We start from the raw sequence: 22,910 nt of genomic DNA on the forward strand, positions 1-22,910 counted from the left end.
TTTACTCGAGTCTAACATTTATATGCGGTAATCATGGATGATGCAGACATCAAGTATCTGCAAGAAGAATGTGTAAAATGCTTTTATTAGCAGCCCAAATCTGTTGTTTTCCCTTTTTAAATGAGATACATCCATTAGTAATGTTCGAGTTTGCAGTTTGAGCTTCACATCTGACAAACATTTAGGTTCTAAATCTTTTTTTCCTCTTTGGAACAGTTCAAACGTAGGCTTGAAAACCAGAACCGGTTTCGTGTTTGTAGAAAAGCTGAACCGAGGAGCATCAGCTTTTTATTACTAATGGCATAATGTAATTCTTGTTTTTCTGAGTTTAAAGACGCATGTTACAACAATGGCAGAAAACTGAACCATAATAAAAGAACGATGACCATCCGTCTTATACATTATTTATCAATTCATAAGTTTTGACCATTATTTTCCTCCCATGGCAACAGAACACTGCGCTGAAAGTGCAAAGAAATGAAAGGCCATAGCAATCACCAGAATGTGAGTGGAAAGGTGCTGCTCTACTGAACTGATCTGAAAAAAAAGAGTTAGTTATATGAGATTCTCTAGGCTGGTTTATGAAAAGTTCCCCTGCTAAGATGAACCTGTAAAACAACAAAAACAAGGGAAGATGTATGTCGACTTTTCACCGTCAGCATTCAGTAGAAGCAACCTCTAGCTACAAGAAAATCAAAAGCTAATCTTTATTTTGGTTGAATGAAAGGCAATATAAGTCGGAACATGTCTGACGACGAAAACACAAAGAGACACATTTAAAATCTTAAAGGATCCCTTTATCGTGTCAGGATGTGCTGCACACCTGGCAGAATAAAACATAAAGCAGACACAGTCCAAAGCATCTAGTGCTGAGGTTAAAACTTCTTAAATGATTTACACCGGGACTGGCACAGCGCATTAAAATCACAGCATAGATTAACAAAAATACACTTGAACAGCGTTTGACCAACCAAACGCCTGCAGACAGTTTGTTGGTCTGCGTGTCGAGTCTGATCCCTCGCCTCCTTCTCAGACCTGACGGCAGCTGGTGTCGCCGAGGGAGTCTGAGATAAACAGCTGGGGCGATTAAAGGAGATCTGTGATGCTGTTGTTCTAAAGTTTAAAACTGTTAAAAATCCAGACGGATGCTTCGAACATGGAGGTCAGTCTGATGAGAGTCTGATCCAGAGAGGTCCGGTCCGATGGCGCGGTGGTGAGAAACAGACGTGACGCTCGTCTCTGTCGGAGAGTTGAGAAGGTAGGTCGGCTGTGTGAGGGGAGGAAGGGAAGAAGGGTGCAGTTTTCTGGCTGCTGTGCATCCTCTCTGCTAGCGGTTCTCCCCCCTTCGTCTAGAACAGCTGGATCATCGACTCCCGAGACTTGCCCACTCCGATCCATTTGACTGAAAACACAGCAGCACAGTCTCATAAGTTCTTGTTTGCATATAATTCTGAGGGTAAATATGAGGCAAACTTTTGAAATGTGCAAAAAAAAAAAAAAGACAGCAGAAAACAAAATGTGAATTTGGCTTGTTTCTATGAACTGCTTTGGAGCGATTAAACCTCCTGTTGTCTTCACTTATGGCCACTCTAAAAAATATTGTTTCCTTGGTCTGAAAACAATCCAAAAATTCAGAAAAAAATTCCTCAAATTTCTGAAAATTTGCCAAACCTTCAGGAAGAAAATTCCAATAATTCCTTAAAAGTTTCCCTTAAAAGTTTTATTTTAAAAAAATCCCTCAAATTTGGCAAAAAAAATCTTGCAAATATTTTCAAAAAATGAGTAAAAATCTTCCCCAAAAAATCTTAAAAATATCTAAAGTGATTACATATATATCAGTAAAACTAATAATATTTTCTTTAAGAACATTCACATAAAAATCAACCAAAATCCAGCTAAATTCACTGGATTTTGGTTGATTTTTATGTGAATGTTCTTAAGAAACATTTTTAACATTTCCTTTGTTCCACCAAAACATGTTCAAAGATTTCCTAAAAATGTGGACATCAGAAGTTTCACTGTGAAAATAAATACATTTTTTTCCCACATTTTCAAACTTTGAAACGGGTCAGTTTTGACCCGCAGGACGACACGAGGGTTAAACAGGGATGACAATGTGCAGCTATTCTTAGTCTTATGTAAGAAAAAAATTAAATATCTTTGAGATTTGTGCTGCCATTTGGACACAACAAGCAATTAGGCTACGGGAACTCCTAATTTATGCCATTTCCTGACCTTTTATAAAACAAATGGTTAAAAAAAAAATGAAAATTTGATTATAGTCACCCTAAAAACAAAACAAAAATGAACAGATCCTGCACTACAATTAAGTTTACTTTAGTTAACAGTGTATTTTTGCAACATTCCAGTTAGCCAGACAGAATTTTAAAATCTTTGTTTATCAGTCATTACATGTATGCATATATATGTGTGTGTGTGTGTGTGTGTGTGTGTGTGTGAGTGTGTGAGTGTGACCATACCAGGCACTCCCACATGCTCCTCAACGAAGTGAACGTATTTCTGAGCGTTCTCAGGCAGCTCCTCGAAGCTTCTAGCGGCCGATGTGTCGCTGTTCCAGCCGGGCAGCGTCTCGTACTGAACCTCCACACGCTGCAACACCTCCTGATTGGCTTTTCACAGATCAGTGAGGTCGGGAAGGATAATATCACACCGTTAGCTTTACAGGAGACAATCAGATCGACATGCTTCTGCCCTGAGGATAAGCAGTTTGACTGTAAACGTCAGAGATGCATCAGCTCCACTTTTTGATTTGGTGTAAATACAAAGGTAAGGTTGTCTTCAAACACCGGACGCTGCTGTACACTCGTATTACTACCTCTACTGAGCAAAAACAGGGAAGACAGAAGAAAAAAACAACACTATTAACTTCCACATTCACACGTCAGCTCACCTGGAAAGTGAGGTATAGTTTGGTTGTCGACTTTGTACGCTACGCCCACTTTGATCTCTGGGAACACGTCAAGTATGTCGAGTTTGGTGAGGGCTATACTGGAAGACAATATTTACACAGCAAGTTACTAATCAGACAAAACTGATCTTCCTTTAATAAAGCAAGAAAATAAGATGATGGAAAAAAACTACACTTGCTGTTAATATTCCCTCATTTCTTAAAACTTACCTTTAAAATAAAGCCTACTGTTAATAATAACGCAACATTTCATTTTTCATGTTCTGCTTTGCGCCACACATTTAAACTGATCTGATCATATTTTGGGATTTTATTCTTTTTGATTTACTGTAATTATATTTGCTGGAGCATTTTATTTATTTGAATCCTCGCCAGTTTTCACTACAGTGGAATTTTCCTGGGATCCACAACATTAAATACATTTTAAGAACATATATGATCACATATCAAAGTGTTTTTTTTAAATCAAGCATTAGTATGGAGTAGTAACAGTGCCAAATTCCAAAAATAAATCTATAAAATAAAAGTGGAAATATAAAGAAGAATAAATAAAATGAAAAATAACTAATGAGGCAGTTTAAAGCAATATTAATCAAAAAATTAATCCATAAAAGAAAAGGCTAATAAAAGTGGAAATATAAAGACTAATAAATAAAATAATTTAAAAAATAAGAAATGTGTTTATAAATAAAATAAAATAATAATGTTGCAATATAAAGAAATATTAATCAAAAAAATAATCCATAGAAGAAAAGGCTAATAAAAGTAGAAATGTAAAGACAAACAAATAAAATAATAAAAAATAACAAGAAATGTGCTTATAAATAAAATAATGAATAAATAATATTATCATATGAAGCAATGTTAATAAAAAATAATCCATAAAAAAAGGCTAATAATGGTAGAAATATAAAGACAAATAAATAAAATAATAAAAAAAGAAGAAATGTGCTTATAAATAAAATAATGAATAAATAATATTACTATATGAAGCAATATTAATAAAAAAAAATAATCCATAAAAGAAAAGGCTAATAATGGTAGAAATATAAAGACAAATAAATAAAATAATAAAAAAAAAGAAGAAATGTGCTTACAAATAGAATAAAAAATTTATAATGTGGCAATATCAGCAATATTAATCAGGAAATGTATCCAAAAAGAAAAGGCAAATAAAAGCAGAAATACAAAGACAAATAAATAAAATAATAAAAAAAAGAGAAGAAATGAACTTCTATAAAAAAAAATAATGTGGCAATATAAAGAAATATTAATAAAAAAATGAATCTATAAAAGAAAAAACTAACAATGGTATGAACATGTAGTAGAACTAGGATCTATTTTCATATATTTCTACATTATATTATTTTAAAAGATAGTATTTAAATAAGGCCTATAATAACATTTATGTCATAAAACTAATAAAGAAGAAACATCTTTTATCCTTTCTCGGTCCTTTAAAATTTAAGTCTTGTTACACATAAAAAGTCTGAAGTCTATATTGTCAAAACACATAAAAACTTCAACTCACGCAGTGAAGCCGTTAATCATGTGTGCATATTTGATGAGCACCAGATCCAGCCAACCGCATCGCCTCTTCCTGCCCGTGGTCACGCCAACCTCCTTCCCTCGAGTCTGAAGCAGCTCTCCGATCTCCTAAAAACAACAAGGTGAGTTCAGACAGCTCCTGAGCCTCCTGTTAATGTTTAATGAGCTCCATGTCACCCTGCAGTTATAGAAACTAAAAATGTCCAGACATTAAAACGCAGCATCTGAATTTGTCCTTTAGTTTGGGTCATGTGGAGGCGTCATAGACTCATTTACTGGCCTTAACTAATTAACCCTCGTGTCGTCCTGCGGGTCAAAATTGACCCAGTTTAAAGTTTGAAAATGTGGGGAAAAAATATATTTTCACAGTGAAACTTCTGATGTTTACATTTTCAACATTTTTAGGAAATCTTTGAACATTTTTTGGTGGAACAAAGGAAATGTTAAAAATGTTTCTTTAAGAACATTCACATAAAAATCAACTAGAATCCAGCAAATTTCACTGGATTTTGGTTGATTTTTTTTTTTGTGAATGTTCTTAAGAAAATATTAGAAGTTTTACTGATATATATGTAATCATATTAGATATTTTTAGGATTTTTTGGAAGATTTTTACTCATTTTTTGAAAATATTTGCAAGAAGTTTCTTGCCAAATTTGGGTTTTAAAAAATAAATAAATAAATAAAACTGATAGGAAACTTTTAAGGAATTATTGGAATTTTATTTCTGAAGGTTTTGCAAATTTTCAGAAATTTGTGGAAATTTTTTTTTTCTGAATTTTTGGATTTTTTTCAGACAAGGAAACAATGTTTTTTGGACAACAGGAGGGTTAAATATGCTACAGCTGGTTATTAGGCAGTGCTGTAAAACCTCCTCTGGGTGGTGCTGTTTGAAAGCAAAGATTGTGAAGTTTACAGTTGAATCAATCCATTCTGAAATGTTTGGACCACGGTATGTGCACATGCATTACATGTCTGCATGAGGAGTTTTGTTCTGAATTTCTCAGTAATACTGTACGACAACTTTTAGCACCATTAATGCTGTAAATATTGTGAGTTTACAGCCACACAGCAGGACAGAATCAGACTACAGAGAACATCATTGGAGCCTCCTGGCCCTTCATCCAGGAACAATACTCCACTAGAACCAGGAAGAGGGCAGAGAACATCATCACAGACCCCACTTACCTTGGATATAAACTGTTCTCCCCACTTCCTTCTGGCAGGCGCTACAGATCCATGTTCACTAAAACCACCAGACACAAGAACAGCTTCTTCCCCACTAATAAACTAATAAACAGCTGAGCCATTCCTGCACACCTGTACAACACACAATATACCAATGGATATGGACAGTACTTTTTGCACTGTATCATCATCTAGCAATTATCATTTTGCGCTACTGTGTTTATATACCTTTCTAGCTTGTAAATATCTATATATATTGTGTTAAATTTTATTTTTGTTCTTCTCTCTATAGTTTCTTTTTTTAATCATTCTCTTTCCTTATTCCTAGGGTGACACCAACAGCCAAAACCAAATCCCTTGTATGTTGTGTACGTATTTGGCCATGAAAGCTGATTCTGAGTTTTCTGCATCATATAATCCACCCTTGAACTGCTTTTTAGATTTCATGTCACGTCCTCTTACGTTGCTCTGCTCTGAGGGAAAAGCACCGATGCCGACTCTGGTGGTGTAGGCCTTGACGACCCCGTAAACCTCGCCCACGTTCTGAGGCGGCATCCCCAGACCCGTGCAGACTCCGCCCACCGTGCAGTTGGACGACGTCACAAACGGGTACGTCCCTGCAAACACACCAAGAATGACAACTGGTCATACTTTATACATTTTATACGGCAAAAAGTGCTTGAACAAACATGCAAACATCCTGTCATCCTCTCAGTTCATGCATCTCTAATTTATTTCATTTTTCTTACATCACCTACAGCGGTGTGGTTTGGAAAGGTGAGCTGTTTCCAGACAAGACACTGTGTTGACAAAGCAGATATATTTGTTTTGTCTTGATATAGTTTCTAATTAGTCCAAATTCACAAGTCCTGAGAGGGTTATTCTACTTAAATTACCAGAGGCCTTCTGCTCAACCATCCCTGATTTGCTTGAAACTTATATGAAATACTTTCCGAGATATTTATAGTGAATTTAGTATTGAGTCATTTCCAGCATGTTTTTTCGTATATTGAAATTTGAGGCTATGTTTGAACGACAATATCTCAGGAACTATTTAAGATAAAAGCCTGAATTTTCAGTTATTTGTCATCATGTCACTGATTATGGGTGAGTTGAATTCTGAAAAAATTTAAGTTGTCTTGAAAAGTCTCATCTTTGAGGACAAATTAAGAAAAAAACTGATACAACAAAAGTCAACTAATGACTTTTTCTGAAACTTATGTTGTTGCATCTAACAATAATACAAAGCAAAGACATGGAATACTTTTTAATAAGAAATACTTGATGATAAAAATGAAAAAGCATTTTTTTATTGAGCTTTCATAATTGACTGAACACACCTGATCCTGGTTATAAAAAAAAAGAGTTTTAAAATGGTTTTCCAAATAGAATTAAGATCATTTTTGAAGAAGGCTTATAATGTTTTCACCAATTTTTCACCAGTATTGTAGATTCTGAATTAACTGCATCATGAGAAATAACAATGAAAAGTTCAGTCTTTTACCTCATTCCTGAGATATTGTTGTTCAAAAAGCCTCAAATTTCAATGTGCTCAAAGTACAACAGGCAATGTTTCTCACAGTTTAATTTAGGAAATATCTGGTATGTCAAGGCAAAATTTCACCAACATCTCAAATATCCAAGCAAATCAAAGATGGTCGAGCAGAAAACTGATTTGTCTTCCTTCGATCACTGGATGCTACACCTAATTGCACCTTTGGATACGCTCAGTGGTTCATGACAAAACACACCTACATTGCTGTGACTGAGTTTGGAACGAGGCCAACCGGCTTTTCAATAATGGAGCTGCTTAAGAAGAAAAACACAACCTGCACAAAACACACTTTTACTGGTCTGTTTTTGGTCTAACCAGACATGAAAACATCCTCGAGGTAAAAACAACTGACAGACAGTACATCAGATATTCAAAATATGCTCAGAAAATAGTTTCAACCACTGTGCTAAACCCAACGCCTTTTTGGCTTCGGGTTTCCAAACCTAGATACTGGAGGCTATCCACCTCAGTGTTCACAGAACAGAGATTATTGTGCAATCACAGAACAAGTCTGGTGTGTCCATAAGCAGCCATGTGCCCTTTATTCCAAATAACAGTTTTGTGAAGCTTAAAATGGGAAAATATTTAAAAATTCTATCCTACTGTGAAGTTTTCTCACCACATTTAACTGCAGTCAGTCAGAAACAGGTTGTCTGGTTATCAGTGTGCAGGACTCTGTGTGCATCGGTTATTCTAAATATGGTGTTTTGATAATCCCCCGACTGTAATTTAGTTTGCTCCGTCACTGCGTTCAGTAATAATAACTTTACTTCTACAGCACCCTTAAGAACAGAGTGCTTTGACAGTTAAAACATGCAAACACACAAACAAACAAGATATAGCAGACAAGTCAGAGCAGTCAATTAAAAATAAATAATAAAACTGATAATCAGCTAAATGAATAATTAGCTAGATTAGCACGCAACTCAAACAAGGGAACTAGGCAGTTTGACAATTAAAGAACAAGATTGAGGGTTAAAATTGAAAGTCAAAAAAATAGAGAAAGAATTAGAGACGACATCACACTAAAGAACCAGGGAGCTAAAAGTAAAATAAAACAAGAGAGAACATCTAAAATAAACAGGACATAATATAGAATAAAAGACTAAAACTACAGAAAGCTAAAAGTAAACCTCACATAAAAACAAGCCTATAAAAGTGGGTTTTCAGAAATGATTTAAAAGAAGTTACTGACTCTGTAAGCCTCATCTCCTCAGACAGGTCGAGGGCTCCTGATGGAGAACGCTCAGTCACCCTTAGATTTAAGCCTCGACTTAAAAAGGGATCCACCTGAGGATCTAAGGCTGGCTCATATGAGGTCAAAAGATCACAAATGTAGTTTGGGGCAAGACCCTGGCGAGCTTTAAAAGTGATCAGTAAAATATTAAAAACAATTCAAAAAAGAATGTAGGTGTGATGTGATGTCGTCTATTAAAACCGGTAAGAAGCCTCGCTGCTGTGTTTTGGACAAGTTGGAGGTGACAGAGGAGCTTTACGGGAATTCCAGAAAAAAGGGAGTTGCAATAATCAAGACGGGACAAGAGGAGTTTATGGACAAGTTGTTCCAGGTCTGGATATGAGAGCATCCACTTTATCTTCGACATTATTCTTATTTGGAGGAAGCAAGACTGGACAACTTTTTAGATATGGGGAGCGAAACTGAGGTCAAATAAAACGCCGAGGTTTCTGGCAAGGAGCTCTACGTTGGCGGTAATGGCAGGTCTATTCTGTTACAGTTTAGTCTGTTTTGTCATTATCTGAAAGGAAAAACACAATTGTCATGCTTTAAAACATCAGCCTCATGGGGATACTTTTACTTCGGATGATTACTGTAATTCTGATCACTGACTGCTGACACACGGTGCCTTCGTGCTCATGCACAGGCAGGTGGCGTTCAGTGGTTTAAACTCGTGAAAGTGCACGTCAAGCCCGGATGCCACAGCACATCGGTGACCGTTAAACTTACCGGCGCATCTAGTCTGAGCTCCAAGCAGGCGTTTGTAAAGAGCGTCACAAAGCTTAAGTGTTTCTGGGCAACATCACTGGGTCACTGCAGATGCACTGAATGGCGCTTTGCAATCAGAAATGACATTTATTCTCAGCGCACAGGTTAGCCCAAAGAAGTTAGGAAGAATTTATAGACACAATGTTAAGAGTAGGACGTGCTTAATTGCAAAACACATGCGCGCGCGCGCACACACACACACACACACACACACACACACACACGCAGCAAAATACTGACCAAAGTCTATGTCCAGTAATGCTGCGTTGGCTCCTTCCACCACGATTTTCTTGGGAGGGCCATGAAGAGCTTCGTACATGTAGTGAACACCGTCTCTCACCATGGGCTTGATCTGCTCCACGTAGTCCTAAAGCAAGAAAATACTAAATGTTCCCACAAAAAAATGCATTTAAATGTTTCCAGAAATATTTTTTAGTTGATTTTTAATACCTTTAATTTGACCAGCTCTCCCTCTATGTCAATCTCCAGAGTAGGGTACATGGCCTTGTACTGCTGGGCCAAAACTTTATACCTGGAACACAAAACAGAGAGCAGCTTTAACTCATTTACTCTCATTTCCCCGACCGGGCTTCTGGGATATTATTCACTGCACCTGACATAGGCTGTTTTTTTAAGGTGGTGAAGCAGGAATGATAACTCAGGAGCAATATTTAGACCATGTTCAGGTAATTATCAGTACTCTCTAATAAAACAAAGCCCCATCATTCACGTGAAAGACAGAAGAATAAACATCTATAACATGAAGTATATCTGGAAAGGCGCTGTAGTATAAATATGTGCTAACTAGGGCCGCATGATCAAAATTACAAGCATCATTAGCCTGATCAGTATTGAGATCATAATTATTTCTCACAATTGTTCATTGATTTTTATTTCACTGCTTTCTCTTCTAACTTACACTACTTTCCTGGTATTCTACAAATCTTTATTAAGACTCAAATAAAACCAGCTTTTCTTCTAATTGGGCTTACTGACAGACACTACAATCTACTCATGTTTCCTAAATTCCTCTAATGCGGCGTACAGGACATGCTACTGAGCTGCTGTGCACAGAGAAGCCTCTAGTCTCCATTTAATATTGCATTTCAGCAACTCAGGTTTGTAACCAAAAATGACATAGAAAAGAGTGAAATAAGGTGCTCTAATATCAGATTTACCCAAGTGGAAATCAAGTGATTTTCTCTACACAGGCTGTTTTCTATGAGGGGAGCAAGTTAGCTTAAATTTTTATTATGAGAAGCCAAAATCGGGATTAAAATCAAATTGATTGTGCAGCTCTGGTGTAAGCATACATTTCTGGTGGAATTACATTGTAACATGAATGTTTTATGTTTAATGTTTGCTGTTTTTGCATCTGATAAGCCTTCAAATTCACTGGAACTTCCTGGATCTGAAGCAACTTCAAGGACGGTTTTCATGTTTTAATGCCTGTTTAGATCCTGGTTCTTCTGCTAAAAAAATGGAGATGAAGTTCCTGAGTTCCTAACTGTCTTCTTGAAAACAGACAATAAAACTGAAGAAAAATTTGTGCAAACAAACTTTAAAGGGCTGGAAGGCTTAGAAGATTACTTGCAGACTTTAATGACCCAGTGGTCGACGTAGAGCGTCATCATAACACACTGGATACTAAAATATACATGTCAGTTTAAAAAGTGAAATAATCCAGTCCGGTCGGAACAGACCTTTCAGAGAACTGAGTGAAGTCTGCCAGCAAATCACATATCCTGAGACCGCTACGTGCTGCCTTGGCTGAGTACACCGGACCAATCCCCTTCTTCGTCGTGCCGAGGCTGGGAGGGAAGGAAACACAAGAAACAGCATCAACATGTGATCTCAATATATAGCTTTCCTTTTTACAGTTTCAAAGTTCATCAAGTCATTCACACAGCTGGAGAATGTAGCTTTAACCCTCTGAGTCTTACATGAGCAAAAGTTCACGAGTGTTTTGAAGTCATGGATTTTCTGTACTAAAGTAAAGACTGCAGAATCTACAACAGACAGAACACCTACATAGAGATGGTGTAAATCACACTTAAAACAGCTGATAACTATGAAGTGAGTGCAAACTTGTGATGTGAACAATCCACTGATGCTCATTTATCTCTCATGTAACAAAGTGTAAGTTAAACACTCACTCAGACACAACATATCTTCTCACAACACTGGATCACTGGAAACTCTGTCAGCTTTTATTTCCACAGTCATGACCACTTCATACATGACAGAGTATCAAAGAAAGACTTCAGACATTACCTATAAAAATGAAAACACATTTACATATGACCAGATGTCATCATGCACCTCTGGGAGCTCGGCCTATTAAAAGGAAGGCTTGGCACAGCAACATTTGCCTACCCTGCATGCAAACTACAGAACAGAAATAGACAAAAGGTTGTGTGGGGTTATTGAGTTTCATCATCAGCACCAGTCGGTGTAAAACGTGGAGGATCCAGTCGCCATGTGTGCAAAGTGCACCAGAGAGAAGTCAAGAAAGTAAGACGGTGAAAGCTTTCGCTGCATACATCTGTGGATCGTTTTGTTAATATTTGCTTTTGTGAAATATTAAATAACTTGACATTTAAAAACAATTATTGAAGTGAAAGCATCTGAGAAGTTCAGAGAGGAAATCATTCTTTCAAACAGTCATCACACTCAATCCCAATTTAGGTACCATTATGCAATTTATTGTATGTCTATCATCTGTTGCTGTGGTAAAATCTTGGATTGAAAAGTATCTAGAAACTACAACCTTCTGGTGGCACCATACTCTAGAGCATAAAACTGACATAATGAAGTAAAGTACACACTTCAACATAATAAAGAACAATATGTTGCAATAAATTGTGACAACGAAAATTTAAAAATACCACATTTCGAAGTATAAATAACCTATCTTTAAAATTAATATATATAGGTTTTCCTGGCAGATGTGACAGTGACGTTACAGCACAGAAAATGAACATTTCGCGCAATAAATCTAATCATTTCTTACTGTGACTTTGTTGCTTGTTTGCTGCGCTTTAGTGAAGCCATAGGACTGAAAGTCTCGTCTTTGTTTTTAGGAATCAGACTTGTGCTGTTTTAACTGTTAAGAAACCCGAGTTCACAAGAAAGTCTGGCTAATCTGTAGGAAAAATTACACCATTTAAAATGCGGTAAATCAAAACTTAAGCATTCAGTTTTAAATGTTTGCAAGATTTAAGCATATCGGTTGTAAAGTTTATACATATTTATACAATTCATACTAAAGTGTACATTAGTAACTGGGTCAATATATAACTGTGGGACTTTTTTCATCATAGTTGACAAAATCAACATGGCCTCCTATAACCAAATACCACATGGCATTTTTACAGAAAGATTCTTCTAAATATTATATATACAATTGAGTAAAATTGAAATTGAAAGTTATTTATAAAGATATTGTAGTAAACCTGCTGACATGCCATAAATCCACACTTGACTCACACACTACTTTATATTAAATAACTCAGAAAGCCTTGGAGTCTGGCCAGACTTTTCTTCAGGAGGAAATGACATCATGTGGAGCAGGTCATGTGATCTGGAATTAACACACTTCCTTGAGAGGTGTTTTTGTAGTGGGGAACTTAGTGGAAAGTGATTTCTCACACACAGATACAATTTGTTATTTTCCATATAAAATCTGATATATTGCCAAAAAAGAAATATCTTGCATGATTATCTCAACTGAATAAAAAGAACACAACCAAAACAATTTTTGAATCTGCTCATTTTATTATTGTTTAGCTAATTAGAAGGTGGTTGTTATTAAATTCAGATGGTTATTTAGTTGACATTTTAGTGATATCCAGTCATTTTTTATTAACAAGTGATTGTTTCCATAATAAATAATTACGGAATTTGTAAAGACATGATCATAATGAACATAAAAAAATTAGATTTTTTAATTCTAATAAAAATGTATGCAAGATATATCCCATGGACTTCAAAAGTCCCTCAATTATAAATTGACCAAGGTGATTCTGACCTGATTCTATAACCTAATGTAGAGCATCAATTAAGCCTGAAAGCTTTAAACATACAATTAAAAAAATCCAAACTTACTTGCACAAGTTTACAAAATTAAGATCTCAGGTGTACAACTGTAATTTCAAACACACCTTTGTGTTTGTTGTGGCATGTCATGAATCTAAACTGTGTGATCTAACTGACTTCCAGCAGAGCTCGTACTGCAACATGCCTGGAGATGCTGGAAATCCACCAGACTGACAGAACAATCAGCTGAAAGCTTATAATGACGGTGCCATTAAGGGTGACCATGCTTTCGCTCCGTCACACTCTTTCAGACACACAGGAGCTGGCTGGGACTTTGGTGCTTCAGTTTGCTGAGCATATAAAGAGAAGTCAGCTCTGAAGAGGAACACACTGGGTCTCCCTCCAGCTTAATATTCTGAATCGTCCTCAGGCTCAGTTTAACATTCCTCACATATGTCGGTTTGCTTCACTGCCTGTACGAGCAACGAATAAGAAAAAAATGTTTTCAATTTGAGTGAAATAAAACAGGACTACTGAATACCTGCATTTACCATTTAAAATAATCTTTGTCTTGCAAAGAGAGTAAAAATGTGACCATCAGCATGAACCTGTTTGTTCAATCAGCCACTCGATAATGAAGTCCTGCTACTCGCTCTGTTTAAAAACTCCACTTGCTTCAGGGCTGCTACTCTGTCTGTTTATCCTCTGATGTCTCTGAGGACGCCTCCAAGCAGAGCGGTGCTGAGAATATATTCATCTGTAACTGTGGAAAGACAGTTATGTGCATATGGAAACTGAATATAAATGTATGTGCAAATGAATGAAGGAGGAAATGTAGGTTCCTGTTCCATCATGCATGTATTAAAAGAAATACATGTATCATGATCATAAAAACTCTAACTTCCAGACTGAAAAATTGTTTTTCCCCAGAGCTGTCCAATCCATTTCCCCCCTGCACACACAGACAGACTCACTATGTGCAATAAAGAACTGAGTCTTGCACTGGACTGCACTTTGCCACCCATCCTACTGTTCATCTGCACTAATTCTTTTATTTTATTTGTGCATATAGTGTGCCTCTTTCTATTTTCTATCTATAGCTGGGAGTCACCAATCGACATTTCGCTGTGAAAACACAATGACAATAAAGGTTCTTAATACAATTTACCTGATACTGACTATTTCTACTGCTTCTTCTGTTTTATGTCAAAAAAAGCCGTTCTGTATTTTGTTGTGTCATTGAAATTAAAGCAAATGTGGTCATTTCACACACTATAAAAACTGAAATAGTGGAGTACGTGCTGTAAACACAACACTGACATTTCATCATCTTTTAGATCAGTTGATTATTTACACATGTAGCAGTTACAGAGAGCAAAGCAATGAGCTGAAACTCACTATAAAACTCCACAGACTCAACAGAAGCTGTAAGCTCAGGTGGTCACATCTATATTGTCAATTGCTACAAATACAATTAATACAGCTGTTTTAAGTATGAAAATAAAGACCAGAGCCTTGTTGAAATTAGGAATACAGTGGTCCCACGCCATATCGTGGTTCACTTTTCGCGGTTTCACTATATTGCAGACTTTTAAATTGCATTTGATATCACAGATTTTTCACTTTATCGCGGGATTTTGTGGAATATAGGTATTTTTATATATTCCTTATTTTGACGAGCTGCGTTGAAGAACGAGACTGGAGAAAAGATGTCTGCTTTTTAAGCACTCTGCAACTGGCAGATGCTTTTATTTTGACACACACACAGAGCATTATTATAGAAAATGTGGCAGGAAGTCATCAAACACACTTCACACTCACGGTCCAGACAACATAACACTTAACCAAACCAACTAGGCTAAAACCACAAAAAAACACAAACACTAATAACACTGTACCACTAACATAAACCACAACAATGCCATTTAAAACCCCAACACCCCAAACTCCCATGGTGCATTGCAGCACAGCAGTTCATTCATAGTGACCAGCTCTGCAATCGCTATATTATTTAATTATTCTATTATATAAAAATAATAATTAAAACATATTAAGAGAATATTTAATCTAAAAAAATGCATAGCGTACAGCGCTGGGCTCTGATTGGCTCAGCGACCGGAGCATCAGTCTCCTCTGTCTCCAATGTGTAGCAGCATTCAGCATCTGGCTTTGTCCATTTCACATAGAATTATATAGCCTTTAAATAATAAAATAAATATGGTCACTACTTTGTGGATTTTCGTTGATTGTAGGGGGGTCTGTAACGTAACGCCACGACAGACAAGGGACCACTGTACAAGCAAGATTACAGGCTACAGTGAGAGTTTATAATAAATATACAATATGTTGCGGTCAGGTAAAGGCTGATGTAGTATTTCTTTCCTTGACTGAAAGTTATTATACAGTATTATGATTGTAACAACATTTGCACACCACAATTAGCAAGTTAGGCAGTATTACTGTGTGTGACTTGTGCAGTTTAGTGTGTAATAACAGCATTGTCTATGTGCCAACAAAAGATGAACGACCTCCAAAATCGTGCAGAAGGAAAATAGGATGACTCACTGCAGCCAAAAACACTTTAAACCTGCAGCTAATCAAAGCAGAGGAATGCAAGAAGTTCTATTTTTTTGAATCTATGGCCTACTTTAGTCTTTAAAGTATTTGTTTACAAAGAAACTGAGCAGCTGATCATGACACAAAAGGTGTATGAATGTCTGTGGACGATAAAGTGAGTCAGAAGATTCAAGATATGTCCTGGAAAATTAGTCAGCTGCTTTTCAAACAAGTGTGAAAACCAATCTGATCTCTCCTCCCACGTTTGTGATCATGGTGTGTGTGTGTGTGTGTGTGTGTGTGTGTGTGTGTGTGTGTGTGTGTGTGTGTGTGTGTGTGTGTGTGTGTGTGTGTGTGTGTGTGTGTGTGTGTGTGTGTGTGTGCTGCAGCCATTTTCAAGCAACAGGTTTCTTACTTCTTGCCTGCTTGCTCTTGCCTCTGCTGTTCCTGAACGCCATCAACCGCTTGGTGGAAGTCAAACACTGCGGAGGAGGGAGAGAGGGGACACACACTCTCACACACCTCAGAGAAAGCAGGACTCACACACCCACACAGACGCTCTTTTCTTCATGCATGCATTCAAACTTCCACGCACAGATTAAAATAAGAGTCCAGGGGCGGACCTGGAGGACTCACCGATATGTGCTCTGTCGGAGATGATCAGCCTTTTCTCCCAGTCTTTCAGGCCTAAAAACACAATTTCAAACTGAGTCTCCACGCTGAACATGAAAGCACAGACTTGTTGTTCTTGTCTGGGATATGTGTTTAAAAAGGAAGTGCACGTCACTCACTTTTCCCTTTGCGTTCGTTTTTCTCTGCCTCTTCAAACAGGCCTGGAAGATGGATCACTACACCGTTTCCTGAGGTAGGAAAAGAAAACAAGTTGAAGCACCATACTGAGTGAAAACTTAACATGATTTACACAAGTGGATCCCGACTTTCTGCCTTAGAAAAACAACGCCAAAACAAAAGTCCTACTGGATGTACAGATCCATGGGTTGTGAACAATTTGTCCAAAGAGAGATTTTTCCTTAGATACTCTCTCAATATTTTTCTGAGAGTGTGAAGAAAACACAACTGTCAACAACACAATGTAGATTTACTGTTATCAGGATTTTTTGCTTCATTTTAGCCAGCACTGAAGGAAAAGCACAAGAATAAATACATTTAAATACATTTTTTGTTTATGAAAGATACAGAAGTAACAGTAAAATGCACAGTGTCTGACAAATATTGTGACACAGACACATCATTTTAAATATACATGGACAAATTATCCCCATTGCAATGCATAGTTGCCTCCCAAAAAGGCCCATTCTGAGCAGTGGAAACGTGAAAAACCTGTATTTAAAATGAAAATAAAAACATAGAAATACTTGTAAGTCCCTTTGTGCCCGATTTTACATTCTTCTGTGATGAAAGACTTCAATAACAAACATTTTATTGGAATATATTCAGAGAGAAAACAGTTTTTTTTCTTGTTATAATAGTAATTTATTCTTTGATAGAGAAAGAAAAAAGTGTTTTTAAGTGGGGTTAAATGTCCTGTAATATAAAAATTATGCACAAGGTCAAAATAAATGCAAAACAACAGTAACATATATAAGCTTCTAATTTCACATATTTGTGGCTTATAAGTTGTCTAGTAATTGTGAGAGCTTTTGGCTAATTAGCAAGTTGTTTTTCTTGTAAATAAACTGCAGAAAGGGGTTTAAGTATCAGAACTTTTAAATACTTCAATTTATTATTCAGATGATTGTTACTGATGCATTAACATGTGCACAGCATTAGTGTAAGTGGTCACAGCTGAGCTAATTTCAGCCCATCAGACTAAAAAAAAAGAATGCCAATGGAGTTTTGTGTTTAAGGGACTCAATACTTTCCACCACTTAGTGGACACTACTTTATGGATGTTGTAAGTTCACTGTGCAACATGTTAATACCTTCTACACAGTTTATTAAAAGGTACAATGAACTAAAAGTAATGCAGTATAATACAGCAGCCCTGCAACAAGCCTTTTTCATAGGTCACAACAGGAAAATCCCAGCTGTAAGTCATAAAATACAATAAAATGATGATTACTGTCATGCTGCCACGTCTTACTGGGACATCTGAACAGAACAAAGTCATCATTAATATTATCAGTAACATCTGTGCTTCTCCTACAAGTCAAATCTTTCCTTCATGAAAGTCACAGAGTTCAGGTTTTGTTGAAACAGTTTCTGACAGGTGTCGAATCAGCTGCATGGTCATTTTGGAGGCTGCAGTTTGTGATGCTGGGAAGCAGAGAGGCAGTCGGAGCAGCTCTCAGGATCGATATTGAGGCCAATCCAGGCTTATTTTAATGGATCAGTATCTGCTAAAATAAACCTGATCAAATCACAAGCCTCTGTTTACAGCACTCAGTGTTTGTATACCTCAGCACTGCTGCTCCTCTACAAAGACTGAAGACTGAGTTTACATATGACTGCAGTCACATGGACACTAACAGAAGATCTTTTTAGCTTTCTCCTGGTCACATTCACCATCACTTTCACTGCTTAAACAGCAAACGTTGCCAGTGGTAGGTAAATGCAGCAATCATTAATTCATGCTAATTCTGTGAGCGACTTGATGATCGTGTTTGTATTCAGGTTACTGATTGTTTCTGCAGCTCCAACAGCTCAAATCAAATAAATTCAGTACGGTTCAAAAGCATTTTGACAACATTTATTAACAAATAACTTTTGATATAACTGTAAATCTGAAAATAAAATGAAAAACAATGACTGAACAACCTGAACCAACCTATGTACATCTTTAACAATAGCTCAATCTCAAAAAATTGAGCAATTGAACACTTTTATATTGTTTTCCTGTCTTATTTCACTCTCCTTATATCCCCTCCTGCTTATTGGGAGAACTGAGCTGCCAGTATTTTGAATCGTGGTCTGAATGGTGTCAGGGTCATTCTCAAACACATCTGCAGCTCATTGGTGAGTCTGGAACCATAATTAGTTTTGATTATGTTCATAGCTGAGAAAGCTGCGTTGCATGGTCAGCATGTGTAGGGTTATTTTCCTCTCGGTGTTGCTTTATTTGTTTTTCTTTTTTGTCTGTCCTCCTCTCATCTGTCCCTCACCTCTCACCTGTTTTCTGAATGCAGAGCTGCGATGTTTAGCGCCTGCAATGCAGAGACTTCATTGGCTGAGGGATGGCTGAACTCGTACGTAATTGGTCTGTGTATTTCCTACGTCTGTGTCCAGATCCAGTTAGTGACCCCTGCTCTATAGAGTATCAATAATTACAGTTTATAAAGGAATAGTTTTGAATCAGGACTTTCAGTGTTTGGATTAAGACACAGATGTACCGAATGTACTAGAAAACACCTGTTATTGTTTGGTATTCAGCTTATTCTGCATTAACCCTCCTGTTGTCCTCATTTACAGGCACCAAAAAATATTGTTTCCTTGTCTGAAAAAAATCAAAAAATTCAGCAAAAAAAATTCCCCAAACTTCTGAAAATTTGCAAAACCTTCAGGAAGAAAACTCCAATAATTCCTTAAAAGTTTCCCTTAAAAGTTTTATTTTAAAAAAAATCCCACAAACTTGGCAAAAAAAATTTGTGCAACTTTTAACTGTTCTACTGATATGCATTTCTATTTTATTTTTTGTCTGCTCTATTTATATTCATCTTTCTGTGCACAGTATTTATGTTAAATCCTGCATCCATTCACATTGTTTAGGATCTCTGTGCAACCTGAAGTCTAATAAGACCGTAGCGTTGTTGTGAAAGAAGGTCCTGGTGTGCACTGCCAGTCTGATTGTGATGTTAAGAGAAGTAAGTCTGCTGCTCACAGGAGTATTCAAACAGCTGCTTCTAATTATCTTTTAACTGGGTTGCATTAAGTGGAGGTGAGGTAATTATTCTGAACACATTAAACTTAAGAAATGTGGAAACAGCATCAAAGCAGCAAACTCTCTTTCAAAGACATCATAGGAGTGAATGTGCAGATAGAAACCACAGGAAAGACGGGAACATGAATGTGCTCGGAGTGATGCAGACCATGAACACTTTCACACAAAGGAAAGAAATGACAGCGTAGTAAACTTAACATGTCTCCGCTTTAGCACTATGAAGCAATTAGAATCAGTAATACTGTCATTAATATTAAATGCTTATCTGTTGCTGTGAGTGACATCGACATATTTCTTGCAACGGTGCCAAAATATCTGACCAGAGCTCAAAGTATGAAAGCAGTAAAAGCAGCTGTCATTTATTTTGTGCACTTTGTGGCCAATGTTAGCAACTCTGCTCAGATTTAAGAAAAATTGATAACATCTGATGGCCGAGTGGTCAGGTAATGTGCCGTCAACTTGTCCCATGACCTACACCTCACAATTTCAATTCAGCTGAAATAATAATTTTCCAGCTTTAAATCAAAAGTAGTAATAAAAATCCTACTACTGAAGCTCACAGTCCAATTTAGTCTTATTAAAGGGGGCCACTTATGCTCATTTACACTTCTATATTTTGATTTTGGGACTCCACTCAAATAGCCCTGCATGATTCACAGTTCCTTAATTATCTTAAAATGATTCAGTATGCAGCCGCTCAGTACATCTGCTGTCTGAAACAAGCCGTTTTAGCTACGGCCTCATTAAGATTCCCCTTCCTAAAAGCCAGTTTTCCTGTGATTGGCAGGCTTTGCAGAAGCACATGCTTGCTGATCCTCCTGTACGGATGTTCTGGTGATCTGTACGCTGGAGTGGATTAAATATCTTTAATGTGACTCAGGTAGACACAGAATGTGTAAATAAGTTTGGCTGAAAAGACTGCAGTTTGACTTTGTAGTGCTGTGCTTGGTGCAGAAAATCACATCAAGAAGTGTGTGATGAGGTGAGGAAAGTAGAATAAACAGTAAAGTGTCTAAAACCTAAACGTTTTTGTCACTGGGATTAATTTTACATACATTTACCACAATATCTGAAGCCTTGGTCATGTTAAATGTGAACATCCAATATTATTACATTCCATATAATGACAGAAAATAAGGAAAAACATATTAAAACAATCTTAACACCTTCAACAAACCCAAATGGTGATCTAAAACTTACAGAGAGAAATTTTGATCATGTCTGTGGAGGAATAGACAACACAACACAATCACTGGCTCTAACAATTCCTCATGCTTTGTGGATGCTTTGTGTAAAACCTCCCACCAAATTGAGCCAGCAGTGAGTGTTTGATGTCCTATAAAGGCTGCATAGTGATGAGAACAGCTCGGAGAATGCTAATTGTGATAAAATGTGTAACAAAAAGGGAAAGAACACACAAAACAAACTGACTGTGCAGTTCATTCCTGCAAATTACCAAAAAATATCTCTATATGGCTGCAAAAAATGTACCTCGCCCATGCTTTAAACTTCACTGAGTGTTCCAGCCTGCAGAAAGGCATTAATGTACGATACATCAAGGAGCAAAAAGCAGAATCATGATGAAGTATTGACCGATCATCCAGCCGTACATGTTAAAGTGCAGATGTGTAGAGGGTTGGGAGCCTTAAAAAAAGAAAAGCGTAAGACCCCATTAGCTAATGAAGTTACTGCAGATGAGTGGCTGTGATGCAGCCTGCAGTCTGGCTCTGAGTCAAGCTGATCACACTCACTGTAGCCGCCGTCAAAATGGAGGTTGCAACGGCGATGACGGGCAGCCGGCTAAAAGGAATCTTAATCAATTCACTGAGAAAATAGCGAGGAGGGACGGCCTTGGAACTGGGCATACGTGTGCAGAGCACTAGTGTGTTTCTGTGCGCGTTACACACCAATGAAGGCGGTGACCTTGGGGTTGATGATGCCGCTGGGGAGGAGGTGGAAGTCGTACTCCACCGAGTCCACCACCACTGTGTGTCCTGCGTTGTTGCCGCCCTGCAGAGAAGAAACAGAGAGCGATGAGGGAACAGACAGACACACACAGAGGCCTAATGGATGTTCCGCTGCTTTGTTTTGCAGACAGGATGAATAGTTTGGCGAGTAGCAACAAGCATAAACTACTGGCCACTGTCTGTTAGTGTGTGTGTTGGTCTGAACTGTTGCTTAGAGACTCCTGCTGGCCATGCGCTCAGATCTCACGTTAAGGTCTGGCTCGAGTGTAAACCTACTGACAAAGAGTGACAAGTACAATGGATTGCTGGTACTATTTGTTCACCCTCGTGTCGTCCTGCGGGTCAAAATTGACCCGTTTTAACGTTTGAAAATGTGGGGGGAAAAAAAATTTTCACACTGAAACTTCTGATGTTCACATTTTCAACATTTTTTGGGAAATCTCTGAACATTTTTTGGTGGAAAAAAAGAAACGTTAAAAATATTTCTTAAGAACATTCACATAAAAATCAACCAAAATCCAGCAAATTTCGCTGGATTTTGGTTGATTTTTATGTGAATGTTCTTAAGAGAATATTAGAAGTTTTACTGATATATATGGAATCACTTTAGATATTTTTAGGATTTTTTTGGAAGATTTTTACAAATTTTTTGAAAATATTTACTAGAATTTTGTCGCCAAATTTAGGGGATTTTTTTTTTTTTTTTTTAAAATAAAAGTTTTAAGGGAAACTTGAAGGTTTTGCAAATTTTTGGGGAATTTTTTGCTGAAGTTTTGGATTTTATTCAGACAAAGAAACAATATTTTTAGTGCTCGTAAATGAAGACAACAGGAGGGTTAAACATGTGAATAATCTTTTGCTCTCCACGCCCACAACCACTGACATGTCCAGTCAAGACTGTGCTGCTCCCCAACACCTACAGGATATAAACAAAAGAAAAACGCATCCCAGGACTCAAAGCCCAAGAAAGGGAATGTGGGTGAAGGGACAATGTGTTGCTTTTCAGAGCTCTTTATAAGAAGCAATATCAAATGTAAATACGAAACAGAAACAACACGAAAAGTTTGGCAGTTATTGTCACTTAACTGGTTTCATGAAGTTGGACTGAACCACAAATATCATGTGTTGATGTTCTGAACATTTTCATTGAACGGTGCACTCCTGTAAGATTGTCAGACTCACACTGAATGTTAAAAAATAAATCAAAAATCAATGCAGCCAAACCA

At 37.1% G+C, this 22,910-nt stretch overlaps 1 protein-coding gene across 1 annotated transcript in view; it reads right to left on the reverse strand.

Moving 5' to 3' along the window:
- Nucleotides 1-683: 683 nt before the first annotated feature.
- adss2 (adenylosuccinate synthase 2) overlaps nt 684-22,910 on the reverse strand; it is a 32,710-nt gene continuing 10,483 nt past the window's right edge. Inside the window, exons 2-13 of the mRNA XM_055018353.1 lie at nt 21,625-21,727; nt 16,611-16,679; nt 16,456-16,506; nt 16,235-16,301; nt 10,929-11,036; nt 9,676-9,757; nt 9,466-9,592; nt 6,128-6,282; nt 4,461-4,585; nt 2,912-3,009; nt 2,481-2,630; nt 684-1,402 (exon numbers count right to left, since the gene is read on the reverse strand). Coding sequence (XP_054874328.1) covers nt 1,350-1,402; nt 2,481-2,630; nt 2,912-3,009; nt 4,461-4,585; nt 6,128-6,282; nt 9,466-9,592; nt 9,676-9,757; nt 10,929-11,036; nt 16,235-16,301; nt 16,456-16,506; nt 16,611-16,679; nt 21,625-21,727 — 1,188 coding nt within the window. The 3' untranslated portion in view covers nt 684-1,349. The remainder of the gene's footprint in view (nt 1,403-2,480; nt 2,631-2,911; nt 3,010-4,460; nt 4,586-6,127; nt 6,283-9,465; nt 9,593-9,675; nt 9,758-10,928; nt 11,037-16,234; nt 16,302-16,455; nt 16,507-16,610; nt 16,680-21,624; nt 21,728-22,910) is intronic.

Source organism: Amphiprion ocellaris, chromosome 16 (assembly GCF_022539595.1).
Source record: "Amphiprion ocellaris isolate individual 3 ecotype Okinawa chromosome 16, ASM2253959v1, whole genome shotgun sequence".
NCBI classification, from domain to species: domain Eukaryota; kingdom Metazoa; phylum Chordata; class Actinopteri; family Pomacentridae; genus Amphiprion; species Amphiprion ocellaris.